General features: G+C 40.8%; 1 protein-coding gene across 1 annotated transcript in view; it reads left to right on the top strand.

Annotated features, from left to right (window-relative positions):
* sorcs3 (sortilin related VPS10 domain containing receptor 3) overlaps positions 1–18,273 on the top strand; it is a 214,213-nt gene that overhangs the window by 102,526 nt on the left and 93,414 nt on the right. Inside the window, exons 3-4 of the mRNA XM_047579158.1 lie at positions 881–980; positions 10,204–10,362. Of these exons, the coding sequence (XP_047435114.1) occupies positions 881–980; positions 10,204–10,362 (259 nt within the window). The remainder of the gene's footprint in view (positions 1–880; positions 981–10,203; positions 10,363–18,273) is intronic.

The raw sequence follows: 18,273 nt of genomic DNA, 5'->3' as shown, positions 1-18,273 counted from the left end.
ATGGTGTCTGCCTGATTCATTATTGTGCTTTGTAATCATAGAAACTACTGTGTCTCTCTTAGGCATTTGCGAATGAATCTGAATGGGAGACGTTTCTTTGCAATTCCTCTAAAGTCCTGTTCCCGCTCAAGGAGAACAAGCAGCAGGGTTTGACTAAGAAAGGAAGGAAGGTGGAAATAGGTATCATCTTCACTTTCCACATCACAATGTGAAGTAGCCTGCAGATTCAAATGGGAGCTACGCCACAATTGTGGATGGGTGCATCTGCCCCTGCAGAGAGAAATCCTGGCTCTCACAGAAAAAAAACAAGAAAGAAAGAAAACCCAGCACAGGCCTGCAAATGCTGTAATGTGCTACTTGAAGGCGGATTTGGTAGTTACTAGTGGTGATGGATTCACGTGGAGTTTCTAGGGACTGGGCTGGCTAACAGACTCATTCCCACTGTTAAATTATTAAAGCCCAAGGGTTCAGGAACATTCACATGTTTTTGCACTTGCCATATTTTATTTCATAGTAGTCACCAGGAGAGAATTATTTATTTACAGTGCCAGGTCCCTAGACACTTTTGAATGGTTAATTTTTGTTGGCGGCCATAGATGATTGGTTAACCTCCTCTGGTTCTATCGCCAAGGGTTACACTCCCGGACAGAGCTGCTGTATACTGTATATACAGCTCCATACCAGCCTTTATCTTGCCTGTTGTTGCACAGTGGGATGCGGTTTTGCATTCTTTTTCATCCCAGCAATATGAATATTATTTAATGTGAATGTGCCAGTAATCCGTGGTTTAGATTTCAGTAAACGCTGTGTGCGGCTATAGTGTGTGGTTGTCAACAACAAATGTTCCTTCCTCTCACTGCTTTTTTTTCTTTTCATTCAGATCCACTGACTACGGCTCCACGTATGAGAGAATGAATGACAAAGTCGGATCTAAGACGGTCCTGAGTTACCTTTACGTCTGTCCCACTAACAAGAAGAAGGTGAGATGTTTAAAGTTGGTTCTTCTTTTATTCATGTACATCTCTCAAGAACAAACTACATAAGTTTCTGTGTTCAAAGAGACTTAGGTAAGAGGCCGGTCTGTTTTTAAGCTGTTTTCTTCACATTAATGTTTAATGAATTCAGCATAATGTTTTTGCCTGCACAGCCCTGATTTCATCTGCACAATACCATTCAGTCCTGCCACGCTCACCACACCACACCACTGTAGAGAGGGTTTAATTCAACACAATAATCATGTCTACGTCACTCTTGTTTTGATTGGTGTCGCAAAACATAGATATACTATATCAAATGCCTTAATTGACAGAATCCCCGCAATTCAGGGTAGTGTGTTTGTGCACATTATTAGCATGGTACATTAATATGGCCCAGACTAAGTCCAAAACAGGATAAATAAGCATTATTTACAGAAACACATTACTATTTCAGACTCCTCAGCTCCATTCAGACTCAGTCCCCATTTTATTCATGAATTTGCTGGGAATTAATTTATCCATTTTTTCATACAGAAAATGGGTTTAACCCAACAAGGATCAGATCCCTACATATCTGGGAGAAAAAAACATCTACGATACTAAGTGAACAGCTCACTACATGTATGAGTTTATGGTATGGTGTGGACCTCTCAAAATCCCAACAGCAACGTTTGGTGAACAAAAACACTGTTTAAACTCTGCAGAAGTGCATCGCTCCTCTGTACTGATATTTCTGTCAACAACCTAAGGTGGAATTTTACAAATTTCTGGCCACAAAATAGAAAGAGTGTGAAGACATAGGAGTTCTGCCAGCTGCCAACCATCTGCCAATGTCTTTAATCTGAAAGATAGCCCTGTTAATTACATTCCACGGATTTAGTTAATTGATCTGTATGTGATTTGAATTAAATTTTTCACCATCTGTCTTGGTTTTATGTTAATTTAATTGAACGAGAAACAATTAAAAGGACCTTTCTAACCTTAAGAACCTTTAGCTTGATTTTATTTAGGGGCATAGGACGAATTCTGAATCCCACTGTCTCCAAACCTATATTATCAGGTAGCAAACCAGATTTTCCCTCATGTGCTGATCTCCAATTATCTGGTTCTCCCTGTGACAATTTGATAGACAAGTAGAATCACAGCTCAAAGGTCAGGGGGCTGTGAGTAGCTTGGTTACAGTTTGGTTTGCCCCAAGGCTTCTTCTGAATCAATATGTTGTTAGTCTGCATGCATGCACTTGACCTTTCAAAAGAAAAAACACTTACAGTATAAAGAAATATTAATTGAACTAAGCCTACGCTGCCAATTACTAGAGGCTGCAAATGGGTGTAGCAAATGAAGCAAAGCATTAAACTGATCCGTTACTCTGACATGCAAGGCTGCAGATCTGGACATTACTGCTCTACATGGAGCCTGTCAATTACAGGCAATTTGTTCCGGGGACAAGCCATCCCGTGAGCAGCCTCACTGTTTGAATCATGTAATGGCATGAAGAGTATGTCTAAGGACATTTAACGTCAATTATCACCCAAGCAAATTGCCAATCGGGACCCACTAATGACACATTCACCAGGTCAGCCGTTATGGTTGAGTTTTTACAGCACATGTAGATTAAGAGAGCAATTTTAAGTAAGCTAAGAAGAAAAGAAGACGTCAAAGCATACCAAAGGAAACAAATAGCACAGTCTTCTTATCACATGTGAATTTGATGCACTTAGATTGGCATTTCTTGGTCATTTTGCTGTGAAACGACATGTCTGAGGGAGTTCACGGCTTTTCTTTGATGCATTCATTATTGAGCTATTTCAGCATGTGACAGAGAAACAGTTTAGATTCTTGAAGTGAAAGATGTGAATGAGTGTGTGGCTCTCTTTCACGTAACTAGATTATCTGGTGACAGCCCTTAATACTTCAAATACAGCTGACTTAAAGGGGAAATACTGTAATTCCATGTTTTCATATTTTAAATGTAGATGGAAGTACTTGTCTCTTTAGCTGTAAAATGCAAAGTCCTTTTAGCTAGTCAGAGACAAGTTCAGACCTTTTATTTGAGAGGTGCTCAGGCAGCTGTAAGTTTCAGGTTAAAACAGGTCTTCAAAAGGGCGTACGCAACCCCAGGGGGTCCGTGGAGGCACTGCAGCCCGACATTTTTTATATATTTTTTCAATTTCCCCCCAGAAATTTAAATTTCTTTAAATACACATTAACATGAATCCAATATATTTTAGTAAAGGGATAAGGGATAGTTTAATAGTTTCATATTGAATGCAAAATTGATAATAATAATAATAATGTATATTTGTAAATAGCACTAGGCTGAGTTTAATATAGAAAACATATAGTAGGGACAGGATCCCTATAGTCTGTCCATCAGATCAGTTTCGGGCCTTGGCCCGAAGAACGTTGAAGACCCCTGGACTAAAATATAATTATACTAATAATATTAATAATTAATATACCATAAGAAATAATGCATCATCATGTCTTCATATTCTAATTTTATATCTGGCTGACTTGGCTTAAAGACCGTATGGGTTTAATGTTCTTAATGTCATATGACGTACAGTGCACTCACATGCCCCATAAAATTGTCAATTAGACTCCTAATAGAAAGGAGGAGAGGAGGTAATGAGTGTTCTTCTAAATCAGTTGTAGGATCAGTGGTGCAGATATAAAGCATACGTTATGTGACACAATAGCAAGCGAAAGGCCGGGAGGACAACATGGCGTCACTGCTGTTGTCAGTACGTGTGCTTCTGCACATCTTTTGTTATGCTACGATGCAGTGTTTGTTAGGATGATTTAACGTTTAAGCACTGTTTCAGTGACAAAATAGCAACGCTCAGCAACAATTCAAAGTATTAAGAGACCCTCATTAGTAAGCACCAGAAAGTACATGAGCCTAGTTTTACCAGCTTCAAAGGTCACGAAATGTTTTATTTTATTTTCTATTGCTAGTTTTAATAATAAATACAAATATTTGACCCCTGTATCCATTTATGCTTTTAGCTGACACTGAGAACTACTGTATATAGGAGAAAAAATGTAATGGTGTAACAAGTGAAAAATATTTGAAAAATAACTTTTTGAAACTTGAATGTGCCTGCCTATGCATATTTTTTTCCCTAAATACTGTCAAAAATGATAGCTGAAGCTGAAGGTAGCTGGTTTGCAATAGATTAGAATGTTCTGAGCTTCAAGCCTGCAGGCTGCAGCCAAGAACTTAACAGACGTCCTTCATCATCTCATTATTTCAGTCCTAAGACCACTCCTGTAGTTACTCTTAGTAGCTGAGTTTACATGGAGCCAAATATTCCAGTTACAATCAGTTTAGAAGCCCAAACCGAATATAAATACTCCACATAAACGCTTCAGTCAGAATCAACAGGCCTAAATGAAATGAAATTTCATTCGGTTTCACAGGGGTGGGATATTGTTGGAGCTGGAGAGCTTGTTTTTAATAACAGCTCTGAAAAAAATAGATATTAACGCATGCTTAGACGGCAGGAAAAAAAAATAGAAATACTGAACTATTTAAAAAGGTCCATCAAAAATGCACTGAAGCCGGGATAGACCGAAGCGCAGAACAAATTTGGAACTGCTGGAAATCTTTGAAGACAGACTACTATAAGGCTAAACAACACAATAGCAAAAGTGGATATGACCCCACAGACTTTCTGAATCAAGCTGTTGCTTTAAGAATAATGGTGTAAAAACAATAGCAACAGTTGGTGTAAATTGGAATAGATCACCTCACAAGTAAACAGTTGACCTGAAACCTTCAATTGGAATGATTTCAGTCCTTAGGAGAAAAAAAAAAAATCATGTAAACCCGGCTAGTGGCAAGACTTAAAGACGATACCAAATGTCAAAAGTGCAGTTTCTCTGATGTCCACTAGAGGCAGTCTCCAATAGCGAGTCAATCCCCACTGACCTCCATCTGAATCTGATTTTTACCACTGAAATAAATATGTTTACAGTTGAGTCCAAAAAAAAAAACTTTTGGATGCTGTAGCTAATGTCTCTACTCGTGACAACTGTACGAGGGACACATTTCATAGAACTCATCTGTTTAAAACATATCAAGGCTTAAGGTTTTGCAGAATTAAGGGAGCGGCTGCTTTGATTGACAGATCGGTGTCCTCCCAGGTTTCTAGCTGTCTGCCTCAGCGTCACCCATCAGCCTCTGCTCCTGGGAGTTAGGCGGAGTCAGGCACTGCCAAGATGGAGACAGGCAGACACCTTTAAAACGGCTTTTCAGGAAGCATGCAGGTGATGTCACGGAGGGTTCATCCATCTTTATACACGGTCAGTAGGGGTGATGCTGCTGAAGGAAGCAATGTGAGCAGACCACAGCAGTTGTTGGTAATGAGTACAATTAGCTCAGAGTCTTTAGAATTCAGCGGCACAGGTTGATAATTATTGACAGGAAAAAATGACCCATTGTCTCACTATTATCACATTTATCATTTGATACATGCTATTATATAATTTTCCAAATAGCTGATTTTACTGCTTTGTGGGACCACAGTGGCCATAAAGCTGCGAAACTGAATTTCCGAAGCTGCAAACATTTTAAAGTAACAGGCAACAATAACACTTAAAAAGAGTGTCTGTGGAGGTAAATAATATATTTTAGTATGCAGGCTTAATACTCCCAGGTTCAAGGACATCAGCATAAAGATGAAATCACGACCAGCCTCGGCTAGAGTCGAATTTCCCTGTATTGAGTCAGGCGATGCAAAACTTTTTGAAAATAATCATTTTGTTCAGGTTGACCCGCCCGCCGAGACACCTTTTAAATAAATCAGAATCCACGTGTCATCATCCGACTTATGGAAAATAAGACACGACTCCTGCGCGTGACAAGGGCACGCTCGCTGTTGTGGAGGTGCTCGGGTTCATCAGCGTCACCTTTTCGAGGGCCGCTCCGAGGTGCTGATCCTGAATACATTTGCATGCCTGATAGTTGGAGTTAATATGATCCCGGGACTATTGAGAGAAAAAAAAACAACAACAAAAAAAAAAATACATCAGGGCAAGCAACAGATCACAGCGGCAGTGATTACTCCTCGTGACTCACTGCTCCTGCCTTTTTTTTTCTTCTTCTGGAGAGTAAATTTAATTCCACATCAAGGGCGTGAATGGAATGCGGTTCCCTCAGGATCTCTGTGCTGCTGATGCGACATGTTTGTATATTTTTGGTTACTGCCCTCATAAGATTAGATCATCATCATCGTGTAAACAAAACCTAATGCCAATTCTTAAATACTTTCTCCCAATATACACCACATATTGAGGGTATTTTTCAAACCGAACAAGTGAAAGCATTTTGTGACTCTATAAGTGAGTCATGTGAGCTAAGAAATAGTGTCATGTCACCTCGGTGCTTGACCTCTGGCTCTGCCCCTGTGCTGATTGTCCCCCAGCACCTTATCTCTGGCCTAATTATTTCGATTTACCATCCGGTAGATGGATGAAAGTTTGCCTGAATGCCCGGCCATGTTCCTTTGTTGTCTCCTTGTATCCGAGTGGCCTTATTTAGCGTCCGCCTGCATTCTGTACAAAGAACCGTCTGACCCAATCACTCAAGATGTAATCCTCCGCATCTCTTCGTGATATTCTTTTACATGTGATGAAAGACTCATTACACGTCTATTGCAGCAATTCCGGACACACACGCGGGATCCCTTCCCCTTACGTCGTCCAGATCGTAAGTGAACATGTGACCTTTTACAATGTCACATTATAGATTTGAATGATAGTAGTGACATTTAGCGTAAAGCCTCTGAAAAAGACTCCTTCAGTGAATCTCCCCGACTGTATTTTGATGTCTTTTCCCAAGTTCGCTCATCCCCCGACCGAACGGCTGATAGATTAGGTTAAATAAAAAGTAAAGACATGCTCGGTTAAAATGCCACGGAGGAAGCAAGACAGTAAAAACATGATAGCTAAATGTGGATGATTAAGTCCTGATCCTTGCTTAATGAGCATATTGCGGCAACAACTGTGTTAAAACCTCCCGTCAAAGAGAGACTAAGCTCTATTGATCTGGCATGACATGATTCATTTGCTGCAGGGTGTCTCTTTCCCTCCGTCTCTGATCTATACCTCCACTTACCTCATGATCTGACTACTGCTGGCTTCTATCTCTGTGCTGCAGCTTATGCACAGCTCAACATCAGGCTGATAAAACACAAAGGTTATCCCTCCAACCTCTAACGATTCCGTATTGTTACCCTCCTCACTCGCACGCTTCCTCACAAAGCCTGAGTGGATGCTGTGAGGGAAATCTTAATCACCCCTTGCTAATGCCATCTGTCAGTGTGATTTTGGAAGTGAATAATTATTGTTTGAGACCAATTGTTTCAGGAGCAGAAGAGAAATTGGCTGCTTTGCCGGGTTCCCGTCTTTGTATTGGCTTGGAATTGTTTTTTTAGTTTTTTTTTCTAATCGCAGAGGCGACAGACAGAAACAGGCTTCCTACCATAATGCGTAAGGCTGGGATGTAATGTGGCTGCTCTCACACGTACATGGTGGCAAATGAGTAATGCGAACTTAGCAGCGCTGTCCAGGACCCCCCTCGAATGAAAGAGCTTCTCTGAATCAAGGTTTAAAAAAAGATGAGCTAAAAGCACTGCAGTTGAAGGCTATAGTTACATCAAGAGCACAGAGAGCAGAACATAACACATGCCACTCAGTTCAAGTTCAATAAAGACCTTCAATAATGTTCATACACCTCTTGAAGGTATTTCGCAATTTAAAAGATTCAGGCTGCTGCTTACACTATCATTACAGTAATCATACTGATTACTGCATAAAAACTGAAAATTATACCTGACAAGCCCCGAAGACACTTGCAGATATCAGGAGGCCTTGGCATCACGCAGTGACAGGTAATGGATGGCAGAATCTGCGCGCTCGGGCCAGATTGAGAAAGTGCTGCCTGTTTATCGGTGCTTAATGAAAAACTATTTATCTAAATCACCACCGGGGAGGGTTCCCTGTTAAAGCTCTGGAAAGAGAGTTAGCGGTCCTGTCAGTGACAAATGTGCTACTGTTTTTCCAATTCAAACGGAACTGACGAGAGAGAGAGAACACATCCATTTGGGCTGCGACCGCAAACGCCAGCCGTCACTGTATAGGCCTGGGTGTTGTAGTTAAAGCTGGCTGAAATACTCTAAAAAAGAAAGAAAGAAAGAAAGAAAAAAAAAGCGCTGCGCTGGTCCATGTAGTCGTGTTAAACATGGGGATTTATCACTCGTCTCTGTAGCCCAGGGGAATTCTTTTTTTTATTCGTTTTATTTGTGTTTTATAAAGCCACCGCATGCTATCTTGCTAAAATCGCATACAGTTAGCCTTTAGCTGATAAGGGTATGGAAGTGGAATACCTTGCGGACAAAGGAACAGATTGTTTCACTAGGAGTTGGTGGAGATATTTTCTTATATGTTATGTGTCAAGACATCAGACTAAATGACATAAATGTTAAGGCTGATGTTGCAAATGCAACAACTAATTCCAATATCTTTATAGACCCCTTCACGGTTTGTAAACAGTGTGCTGTTTTTTGAGAGGCGGGGCTTAGCTGGAGGCAAAACATCATTGCGTTAGCTCGGGGTCAGCATTAGCATCAAGAGTAAATAATCCAATTAACGATTAACTTAATAATGTTACCCAGGATGAAAGTGATTATGTATTACATATTAATCTCACCTGTTGCCAAATGTGCACTGCAAAAAGAGAGATTGTCTCACTCTAATCTTTTCTTTTGATTGTGTTGAGTTTAAGTTATCTATAACTGGTAGTGGCTGGTATGCGATAGAATTTAACTACTTAGTGTTTTTGCCTTTTTGATTTTTGGCCTCAAAAATACAACAAGATGACATTTTCACAGTTGACAGTGACAGCGTTCGCCTTAAGCCAACATTGTGGCGTCACAGTGACATAGGCCATGAAGAGGTCTATAAAGACGTGTCCACACATGACAAAATATTATGGATCTTAAATTTCCAGGGACAACCAGTGGGAGCCACTGGTTCAGTTGACTGACATGAAAGACAGAGAAGGACACACTGTCCACAACTTTGGTTGCTAGCACCAATTAGCCAGTAGTAAAGAATTAGACGATATTTTCAAAAAGAGACCAGAGGGTTACTTAGAAGAGTAGAGCCTGGAACGTCCAACAAAGTGACAAGCCTATGCTTTGTTTGTGGATATGTATTAAGATGTAGCTTCTTTCATTTGCTCTGAGGAACCAAAGGTTTTCCTATTACAATGTTTTTGCATGCTACATTTCCTACCATTTCCTTGGTCTTTTAATGAACTGGATGTTAATTGTGATTTTACTATAAAGCATACAAATAGGCAAATTGGCGTCGTAACTGCTTTCCTACATAATATATGAAATGTTCCACTAATTTATTCCAGACAAATAGCACCATCTTCAAATGAGCATTATCTTCTTACAATATGTTACACGTGTTTAAGCACCTTCTATTTAGTTGAGGAGGAATACCTGCGACCATTTTTATCGGTTTCTGCAAAGACGCTAAATGTCATTAGCTGAAAGAAATATGCATTGTGGAATTCCTGTTCTTATTGAATTCTGTAATAACTGTGATCTCTCCGGCAGAAATATTCCAAGCATGAAATTAGGGCTTCTACCACAGTGGAGCTGTTAAATTTGAAATTAGAATTTTATTGGAAGGAGAAATGGTAAGGAATGACATGCTAAAGCACGAGCAGATAAAGCTAATACCATACTGTGCAGTCGGATTCATGCATGGCTGCTCAACCCCCAGTCTGTACGGCACATAATTGCGACCGGATTACAAGCTTCTTACTGTCGTACATTAGCTCAAGTCATTTGATGCATTTCAACTCCACCTTTGTGCTTCAGGTATAATATTACGTTTTGGTTTATATTCATGTTTGCGCGGCGGTGGGCAGCGTCTTATTTTGGTAAGAAATAATAATAAAAAAAAAAAAAACAACAGAGTGCACAAGAAGCATCACGGAGCCATAGCACAGGAGTCACACTCAAGAAATGAAGTTGGAAATATAACGAAACCGTTTGCCAAGGATACGCTTGACGTGTGCCAAAATGCTGAGCTGTTTCTGCTGACACTGCTCCTGCCTCTAACTTATCATCTACCACCCCACCTTCCTCTCTTTTCGCTATCTTTCCTCCTCCTCGCCCTCTTTTTCTTGATCCTTTCTCAGATCATGGTGTTGACCGATCCGGAGTTTGAGAGCAGCGTGCTCATCAGCACTGATGAGGGAGCTAGTTACCAGAAGTACCGCCTCACTTTCTACGTCCTGAGCCTTTTATTCCACCCCACCGAAGAGGACTGGGCCTTAGCTTACAGTCACGACCAGAAGGTGAGGTTGCGCTCAATTTCTCCATTGTCCACAGCTAGCTGCAAGTGATTTACTGACATCCTCCTTTGTGTAACTCACCAATACACACCTTAACTAGGGTCTGTGGTTTTCTTCAATTTAGCTAATTAAATGATTCATTCGGTCACTGGCTGAATTTGGTTCAATAACACAAATTCCAAAAAGATGGTGTGATCATTTATTTACCTGAGAAGAATAGAGAAGGGCTTTATTTGAGACATCAGAAGGAGTCTTTGTGTTGTTTCATTTCCATGTAGAAAATGTAAACATGTATTTAGACCATTAGAACATAAGTGCTGAACTATTCAAACATATTGGGAAGGTGTTGAAAAATCCTGATTTTGTCAGATTTGGTGAGTGTTGAGGTGAGGACCCAAGTGCAGGACAAATGGTGAGGCAGCCAGGTAATCCAGGGAAAAAGGGTATTTAATGGAAACAAACAAAGGTCCAACAGAAGGCGCTGCAGACAGACAGGTAAAGTTAAAGACTAAAAATAAACTCCAGAAACATGATACTAAAACTTACAGGACACAAACAGGGCCAGGAAAAAACATCAGGTAAGAAACATAAGAAGGTAACATTAACAACACCAAAAGGAACGAAGGGAAGGCACGACTATAAATACAAAAGACGGCTCAGGGATGACAAGACACAGGTGAAACTCATGAGGGCAATCACACCAGGTGAGACCAATGAACAATCAAAGGACACACGAGGAAATACAGACAGGAAATCCTGAACTTAACAAAATAAAACAGGAAACTCAAAACAAGACGCAGACAGACATCAAGACAGCAACACGAGGCACAACAGACAGGAAGTTATGAAACTAAACAAAATAAAACAGGAAACTCAAAACCATAATCACAAAATAAAAGACAGAACCCTGACAGATTTCACATCACATATTGCATATTGCTTTTTACTATTTTTTTTTAATAACAGATGAACGAGAAATCATATTTTTCAGAATCATAGCACAACCAGAATAAAAACCTTCAACCTGTTCAATAGAAAACTCTTGTGAACACTTGATCACTGTGGTTTCTCTGTGGCATGGTATAAATCCATTTTTTCTGAGCATGTTGGTGACATGATGCATTTCCAGGAAACAGAAACATGGAGGTAGCGAAACAATGAACTGCTCAAACAAGTCTTTGAAAATAGGAACGAAGCCTGAATCCATGTGGGCAGCAACGTTGAAAACATGGAGACAACTTGATCTTCTTCTTCTGTTATATGTCTGACAAGAAAAGATCCCAGTGTTCTCTGACAGTTATATATGACTTGACTTGGACTCCCTTTTTAAAGTAAGATCTTTAAAATAAGAAGTGTAAACAAGAAGTTCGAAGCAGCGGCGAGTGTACTGTGAAGCCATGAAACTAGACTGGAAGCCAAGTCAGATCAGCCCAATTAAATCCTTTGGGCAGCTTTATGCCGTGATAGACAGAAGAGTAATAGCGACTAAAAGGATTCGAGCGTTGATCATGGTGTCACCTTCACTGGGCCTTGTCACCCAGTATGGAGCTCTGCACATCATCTTCACACAGAGCTCTAAGATTGCACTAACAAGCGTCTTCCGTGAAGGTCAGTGACTCTGACCTAAGAGCTAAAGTGATGGCTCTGCAGGGGGACCTGGAGGAGGAAGGTGATGATTGGTGAACAGTGGAGGCTGAATCAAACCTGTCAGTGACAAAACACTGGAAAGTTTGTCGCTGCATGAGTCAGTGTCAGGCTTTTATTCACAGAGTGAAGAGCGTAACGAAAATAAGGAGCACAACTAAAATGAATATGGACTGGGTCAGCATCATTAAAAATTTGGATTAGAGATTGTGTAATTGTTGGGACCAAATCCCCTACTGGATATTTTCTTAGGAGTGGGATTTTGTTTCAATACGTTATTTGCATTTATAAACTTGCATTCATTGTGGCTATAGCACAAATAAATGTAACATTTTCTCCTCCTTGTTTCATTTTTCAGCACATTTTGAGCCATGCCAAACATCCCGGCCCCCACCCGATCCAAACTAGTTCATTCTAGTTTCATCTGACCTAACAAGCATTCATCAGTCTTCTATTCATGCTCTTTCTCAAAGCTTTTTGAGCAGTGTTTTTTTTCTTGGACAAGTGAGTACTTTTTTGAATTCCAGTTTCAAAAGGAATCACTGTGCCAAGTCAAAAGCACTCTCAGTCTTTTCTTCAATGCAAGGCCGGGTCAAAACTGTCAATTTCTGTGAAGTTCATGGTATCATTTTGCATGAAAGCCTACTGTGCCTGCTGCTAATGGCGGTATGGGTGCAGTACGTTCAACAGCTTTCTTGTGCTGCTGCCCTTTCTGAATTCTCTTTTTTTTTTCCCCATTACTAATTACGGAAACTTACCATGTGAATCCACTCTAAATTTCTCAAACCAGTAACTCAAAACTGAAAAGTTGTGACGTCCATGGGTTCTTTTATTCTATTCAGATTAGTTTAGTCCATTGTTATGCATGTCAAGCCAAATCACAGTGTAATCGTGTCAGGGCATTTACATGGTAAATGTCAAGACCTTATAGTTTCATAGAGAGACACCCGACAATAGCCACTTTTGTGGCACTTAACACAGGTGACAGGGCGGAGGTGAACGGTAAGAAACCTCCAGCAGAATCAAGCTCAGAGCACAGAACGGTCTCCCAGGACTGATTCAGAGGCTTACAGGAGAAAAGAAAGAAAAAACACTCGGAGGAAAAAAAAACAAAACAGTGAGCAGGTTGGTGTGGGCGGCAATCGTAGATTAAAACCGCGCAGAAATGTACAGACTGGAAAAAGAACAAACTACATGAGATGAGAGACTCAAAGGTAATGACATGCAATGGCGGCATTTAAACGAATGGAGACTGAGAGAGAGTTGAGTAGCAGCCTAGACCCGTAGAAGCATCACTAAAGTATGAGCTTTCTCATGAAGGAAGGTTTGAAACTTAACCTTAAAAGTAGAGTGGGTGTCTGCGTCCTGAACCCGAACTGCGAGCTGGTTTCACAGGAGAGGGGCCTGGTAGCTGAATGCTCTACCACAAGTAAGCCTGGAGCAAGTGTTTGTGAGGTCTTATGATGGAGCTAGGCCTTTTAGGTCCTTGTATGTAGGGAGGAGGGTTTTAAATGCCACTGAATAAAAGCTAAGTGAAAAAGGTAGAGGTGTACTTTTGCATTCAAGCATTACTTTATTTTCTGTATCTTCAAGGAAGTGTCTATTCACAATTAGGCACATTAGGCCAAATGCTAGTTTTGTAAGATAATACCACATTGAAATATATATATATATATATATATTTAAAAGGAACACAACTTTAATCCGAGCTTCGTTACTGTGCCACAGTGTTATGGAAAAAGGTTTGACAGTTGGATAAAACAAAAATGCCCTATGAAAACTCTTAACCAAACATAAACCAGGTGGGAGTGGCACCACTAAACCTAGTGTTTCTATACACGACACTTCCACATTTAAAAAAGAATCTGATATGTGAAAAGAAAAACGAAATTAAACCTTGCCCCAGCTACGGTACGAGACGTGCGACATTTCTGATCTTGATAACAAAGAGTGTTCCAAAAGCTCTATGCAAAAACATTTACCTAGCAACGGCAATTTCACTAACAAGCTGACACAGAGGCATGCTGTTCTCCACTCGACACAGCTGCTTTGAATGTCAGTGAAATGAAGCTTTTAACCAGCGCTCCTGATGGGGACAGCATTCAGATAGGTTGCACCAGATGAAGGGAGATGAGGGCGGCTTGGGGAGGAAATAGGTACTTACAAACCAGTCTTCAGGTTGCTTGAAGTAGCTCGAAGCAGGCTGCAAACACATACACACAAAACTACTATGGGTCGTAACATACAGCAATAAAACTCGCTATTTTTAAAATCCTAAAGGTGCGTATTAAGATGATGAACGCACTGTCCAGGTTTAGGAAGTTCAAATCCCTGTGAAGCAAGGGGAGGAGGAGAGTTTAAAGGACTCTGCTATGAGCCAACGTTCTGGGCAAAACACAAAATTATTCTGATAGAATGAAAAGCATAGAACGAAGTAATCAGTCACCACCACTGTTGCATAATTCCCAAACAGTTTCCTAATGTTAATTAAAGTTGCCCCTTAGCTGTTAGCTTGCAGTATCTATAAAAATTACATCGTATACGAGGTATACGAGGTGTTCCTGCCTCGCCTATGAAACAGACTCACAAGATCAATGGCAGTAACTGCTATTGATCTGACTGATTAAATACATTTCAGTTGTGAAGGCAGGATATACATCAAGCTCCAGAGTAGAAAGTTCAACAGGGCTGCAGTGGCTGTGGTCTAGACTTTGTAACTCCATATTAACCATGAAGATTACAGGTATGGGGAGGACGTGGCTAATCATCGCGGGAATCACTTGAAGTATCACCGGCAAACTCGGCATCATTACTGCCTCAGTCAGACACATTTTCATTCCCCTCGTGTATGAGTCGTCCTCATGCTGCAACCGCCTCCCCAGGGTGGCTGTTCCAAGCAACGAATATGTTCCCCGTCTCTTTAGTTAAAAGAGCTTCACTCAGATATTGTTGGTTGCTTAATTTGACCCGATTATCCTCACAGTCTCGACACTTCATCTCGAATGTTGAGCCAGCAGCAAGAAGCTCTAATATGCTCATTTTCGGCTAATAGTTTTCAGACTGGGTCACTCTGAATTGAATCAGCTGTAAGTTGGCGCTTAGCTGTGGTTAAGTGCTGCCCCGAGGACATGTTGAGGCGGGAGCGAAACTCTTTCATGAGACATCAGAATCCACGTCAAGACAAACAGGCTAGAGGTGAGATAATTGTTGTGATTGTTGACTCTCCTTTAGGACTTCTTTAAAAATTAAGATTCAAGCTACTCCCCCTTGAGTAATTGGGGGTATTTTTAGATTTAGAACATTTTGTGACCTTTTCAGGCTCTTATCTCCCGACCGTGACTGGTTTGTGGAGACAATTACTCACTGATGTAGTCCCAAGTAGGCTTCTGAGAATAACGCCAGTTTTGCTGCTGCCAAAAGTGTGAGTTATGTAAACTCGCCTGACACAAAAGAGCAGTGGAGTAGAGACGCTCCACGCATAGAATAAACATCTTGTTCTCTGTGAACCATCAGAGCTCCCATAAGACTTGGTTTTAGGGCATCTTGGCGTGTTTTTTTCCCCATCACATAAAAGCCCAGAGAACAACAGAGACTGTTTTCTCTAATTTCCTCACTTATTCATGAGAGACCTTTATGCCCTTTGGCTGATGTGAAAACTCAGCTATTATTGATGGTGCGTTGCCAAATATTTTTAGCATCTGAGGGATAGCACTGATACAGTTCCGTGTATATCATTAGCAGTGGAATTGTAGGGACTTATAAGCAGTAGGTTTCCGGCAGTGGATATTATCATATTTCTGCTTATGCCTCAGCAAACTTGAGAGACAAGGTCTTCGCTCTTTAATGGACTGTGTAGTGATTAACTCATCCAGTAATTGCATCAGAGACAAGCACAGTGCTGTACACTGTAATCAAACATTGCCTGCAATCAGCTATTTCCTTACATGAATTTCTGACCTATGACAGAAAGAAAAAAATGTATCTTGCTACTAATTGTCATTGATCTTTATTATGTTCCGCATCCTTATGCTCGTCCAAATGTCTTGTCTTGTCATTAGGCCTAATCGAGCATTTTAGTTTCACATTTCCGTGAGGTTGGAGATGGATTTGAATTAGGAACTGCCTAAAGTGGTGCGCCAGAGACAGACATAGCCTCACTTCTAGAAAAAGAAGAAAAGAAAACTAAAATCTACTACTTTAATTTAGCATGTTGGCATGAACATGTTAGCATGCTTACATTAGATAGCTACATTAGACAGCAGCTTGTCACTGAACAAGCTTCGGTCTGACTATGGTGTCGTGTAGAGGGTGGTGGCCACTGTTTATGATGGTATGGATTTTGTTCAAGGTCCTTGCGTCTGCCCCACCACTTCTCTATCAGTTTGTTCTTCCCCATCAGAGCCATTTCTATTTTCTTCGGAGACTGAGTCCATGTTAGCCGACCAGTCCAGTTTGTGATCCAGCTGTAAACCAAGGTACTTATAGGTTTGAACCACCTCAACACGCTCTGTGTTGATGGTTATGGGCTGCAAGTGGGGCCGGGATCTCCGTAAATCCATCTACCATCTACCATCTTTTAGAAGTATTGATCAGAAATGAAATTGTTCACCAGATTCTTGTAACAGTTAACACACTGGTATTTAGCAGTTAGCATATACCATTTACAGTAAGCATGATATTAATTTAGCATGTTAGCCTGCTGACAGGAACATCCCTTTGCTAAACTCAGTATGATAACATGCTTATATGTTAGGTTTAGTTTATGTTATATTTGTTAGCAAATATTCCTTTCTTCCTATTCCTGTTCTTCCTATTCTTGTTCTTCCTATTTAGCACTGCAACCTTTCACGGCCACTAGAGGAAAATGGTCGATAATATAGACGTTATAGAAGATAGGTAGGCTATATGTGATAGTTTAACGTTACAGAAACATGAAAGTATAGTAGTATCATCAGTAACATTCAAAGCCCCAAAACATCTGCTTCACTGTGCCACTAGAGGAAAAAATAGGAAATCATTGAAGTTCATCCTTTTGAATATCTTCAAAATCTCATGGAAATCCATTCAGCAGCAGTTGAAATTTCAGTCATGACCAATGTGTTGGACGAACAGACCGACTGACACTGGCATCTTTGGAATCGCGACACTTGTGTGGTTTGAAAGTCTGTCTAAGCCTAGATAATCTCGGATGAACTCAAGTAAGACTGACACGCTGGTTCAGTGGCTAGAACGTACTCCAGCGTTGCTGCTACTGCTGGATCACCGTCGCATCACATTCACAGCTATTCCACAAACAAATCCATGACTGACATATTTTTGTTTTGTTCTCATGTTCTAAAAATGTGCCTGTCAGTCGCCTGTTGTGACTTCTCAGCACACCTGTGAGCAGCGGTCTGCCACGAGCAATGCGCAGACCTAGACAACATATTTATCTGCCGGTGCAACCAGCCATGCACAGACAAATGGAAATCCAAATACCTTTGAAACTCCAGCAACAGATAAGCAAAGTTGCACTTCAGAGAAATGAATAAAACCACCAAAGTATAGTCACATATCAACAGACTCATGTTGAGTTTTTCAGGGAGGTGGGGCTTTATGGTTCAGCTCTAACCTCATAAAGAGGCATCCACACAGAAATGTGATGCGCACCCCAATTTCATTACTGGAAGCCAGCAAACACAACAAACCCCAGTTCGAGGCAGACATTTAATTTGTGTGTTTGTGTTTCCACCAGAGGAGTGTTAATCCATTACGGCCGGGGCTGCCGTAGCAGGGAGCTGGAGTTTTAGTAGCTTCGGCTGTATTACCAAGTCTGAACGGGAACATATGGGATTCAAACAAAGCTCTCAGGAATGGCTCCATTTGAAGGAGTAAAGACAATAGATCACGGACAAATGATCAAAGAGGGGGGCGTTCTTTAATAGGCTGATTCTAGACCGCAATGCAGGTGTGCATAGAATTGAGAACAGAAAAGCACTGGTAGATGAGTTGAGAGACGTAATCAGTTTTTAAAAAGGCAGATACGCCATCAAACTCAACAGAGTGAAGACGTAGAACAAAGCAAAAACACCTCTCGCTGACGCTGAGACTGAACGAAAGGCTGTGCATGCAGTGCATCGGCTTGAGTGAGTGGGCACGTATGAAAACTTCACAACGCGAAGTTGAGATAAGACAAGAAGTGACACCCGGTCAGGCGTGGCCCGGATTTATGAGGAAATGTTTGATTGTGTGTGTTTTTTTTTTGTTGTTGTTGTTTTGTTTTTGATTTTC

The sequence above is a fragment of the Mugil cephalus genome, chromosome 2 (assembly GCF_022458985.1).
Source record: "Mugil cephalus isolate CIBA_MC_2020 chromosome 2, CIBA_Mcephalus_1.1, whole genome shotgun sequence".
NCBI classification, from domain to species: domain Eukaryota; kingdom Metazoa; phylum Chordata; class Actinopteri; order Mugiliformes; family Mugilidae; genus Mugil; species Mugil cephalus.
Note: the sequence above shows the minus strand (reverse complement) of the source record. Positions and strands in the feature narration are given on the sequence as shown.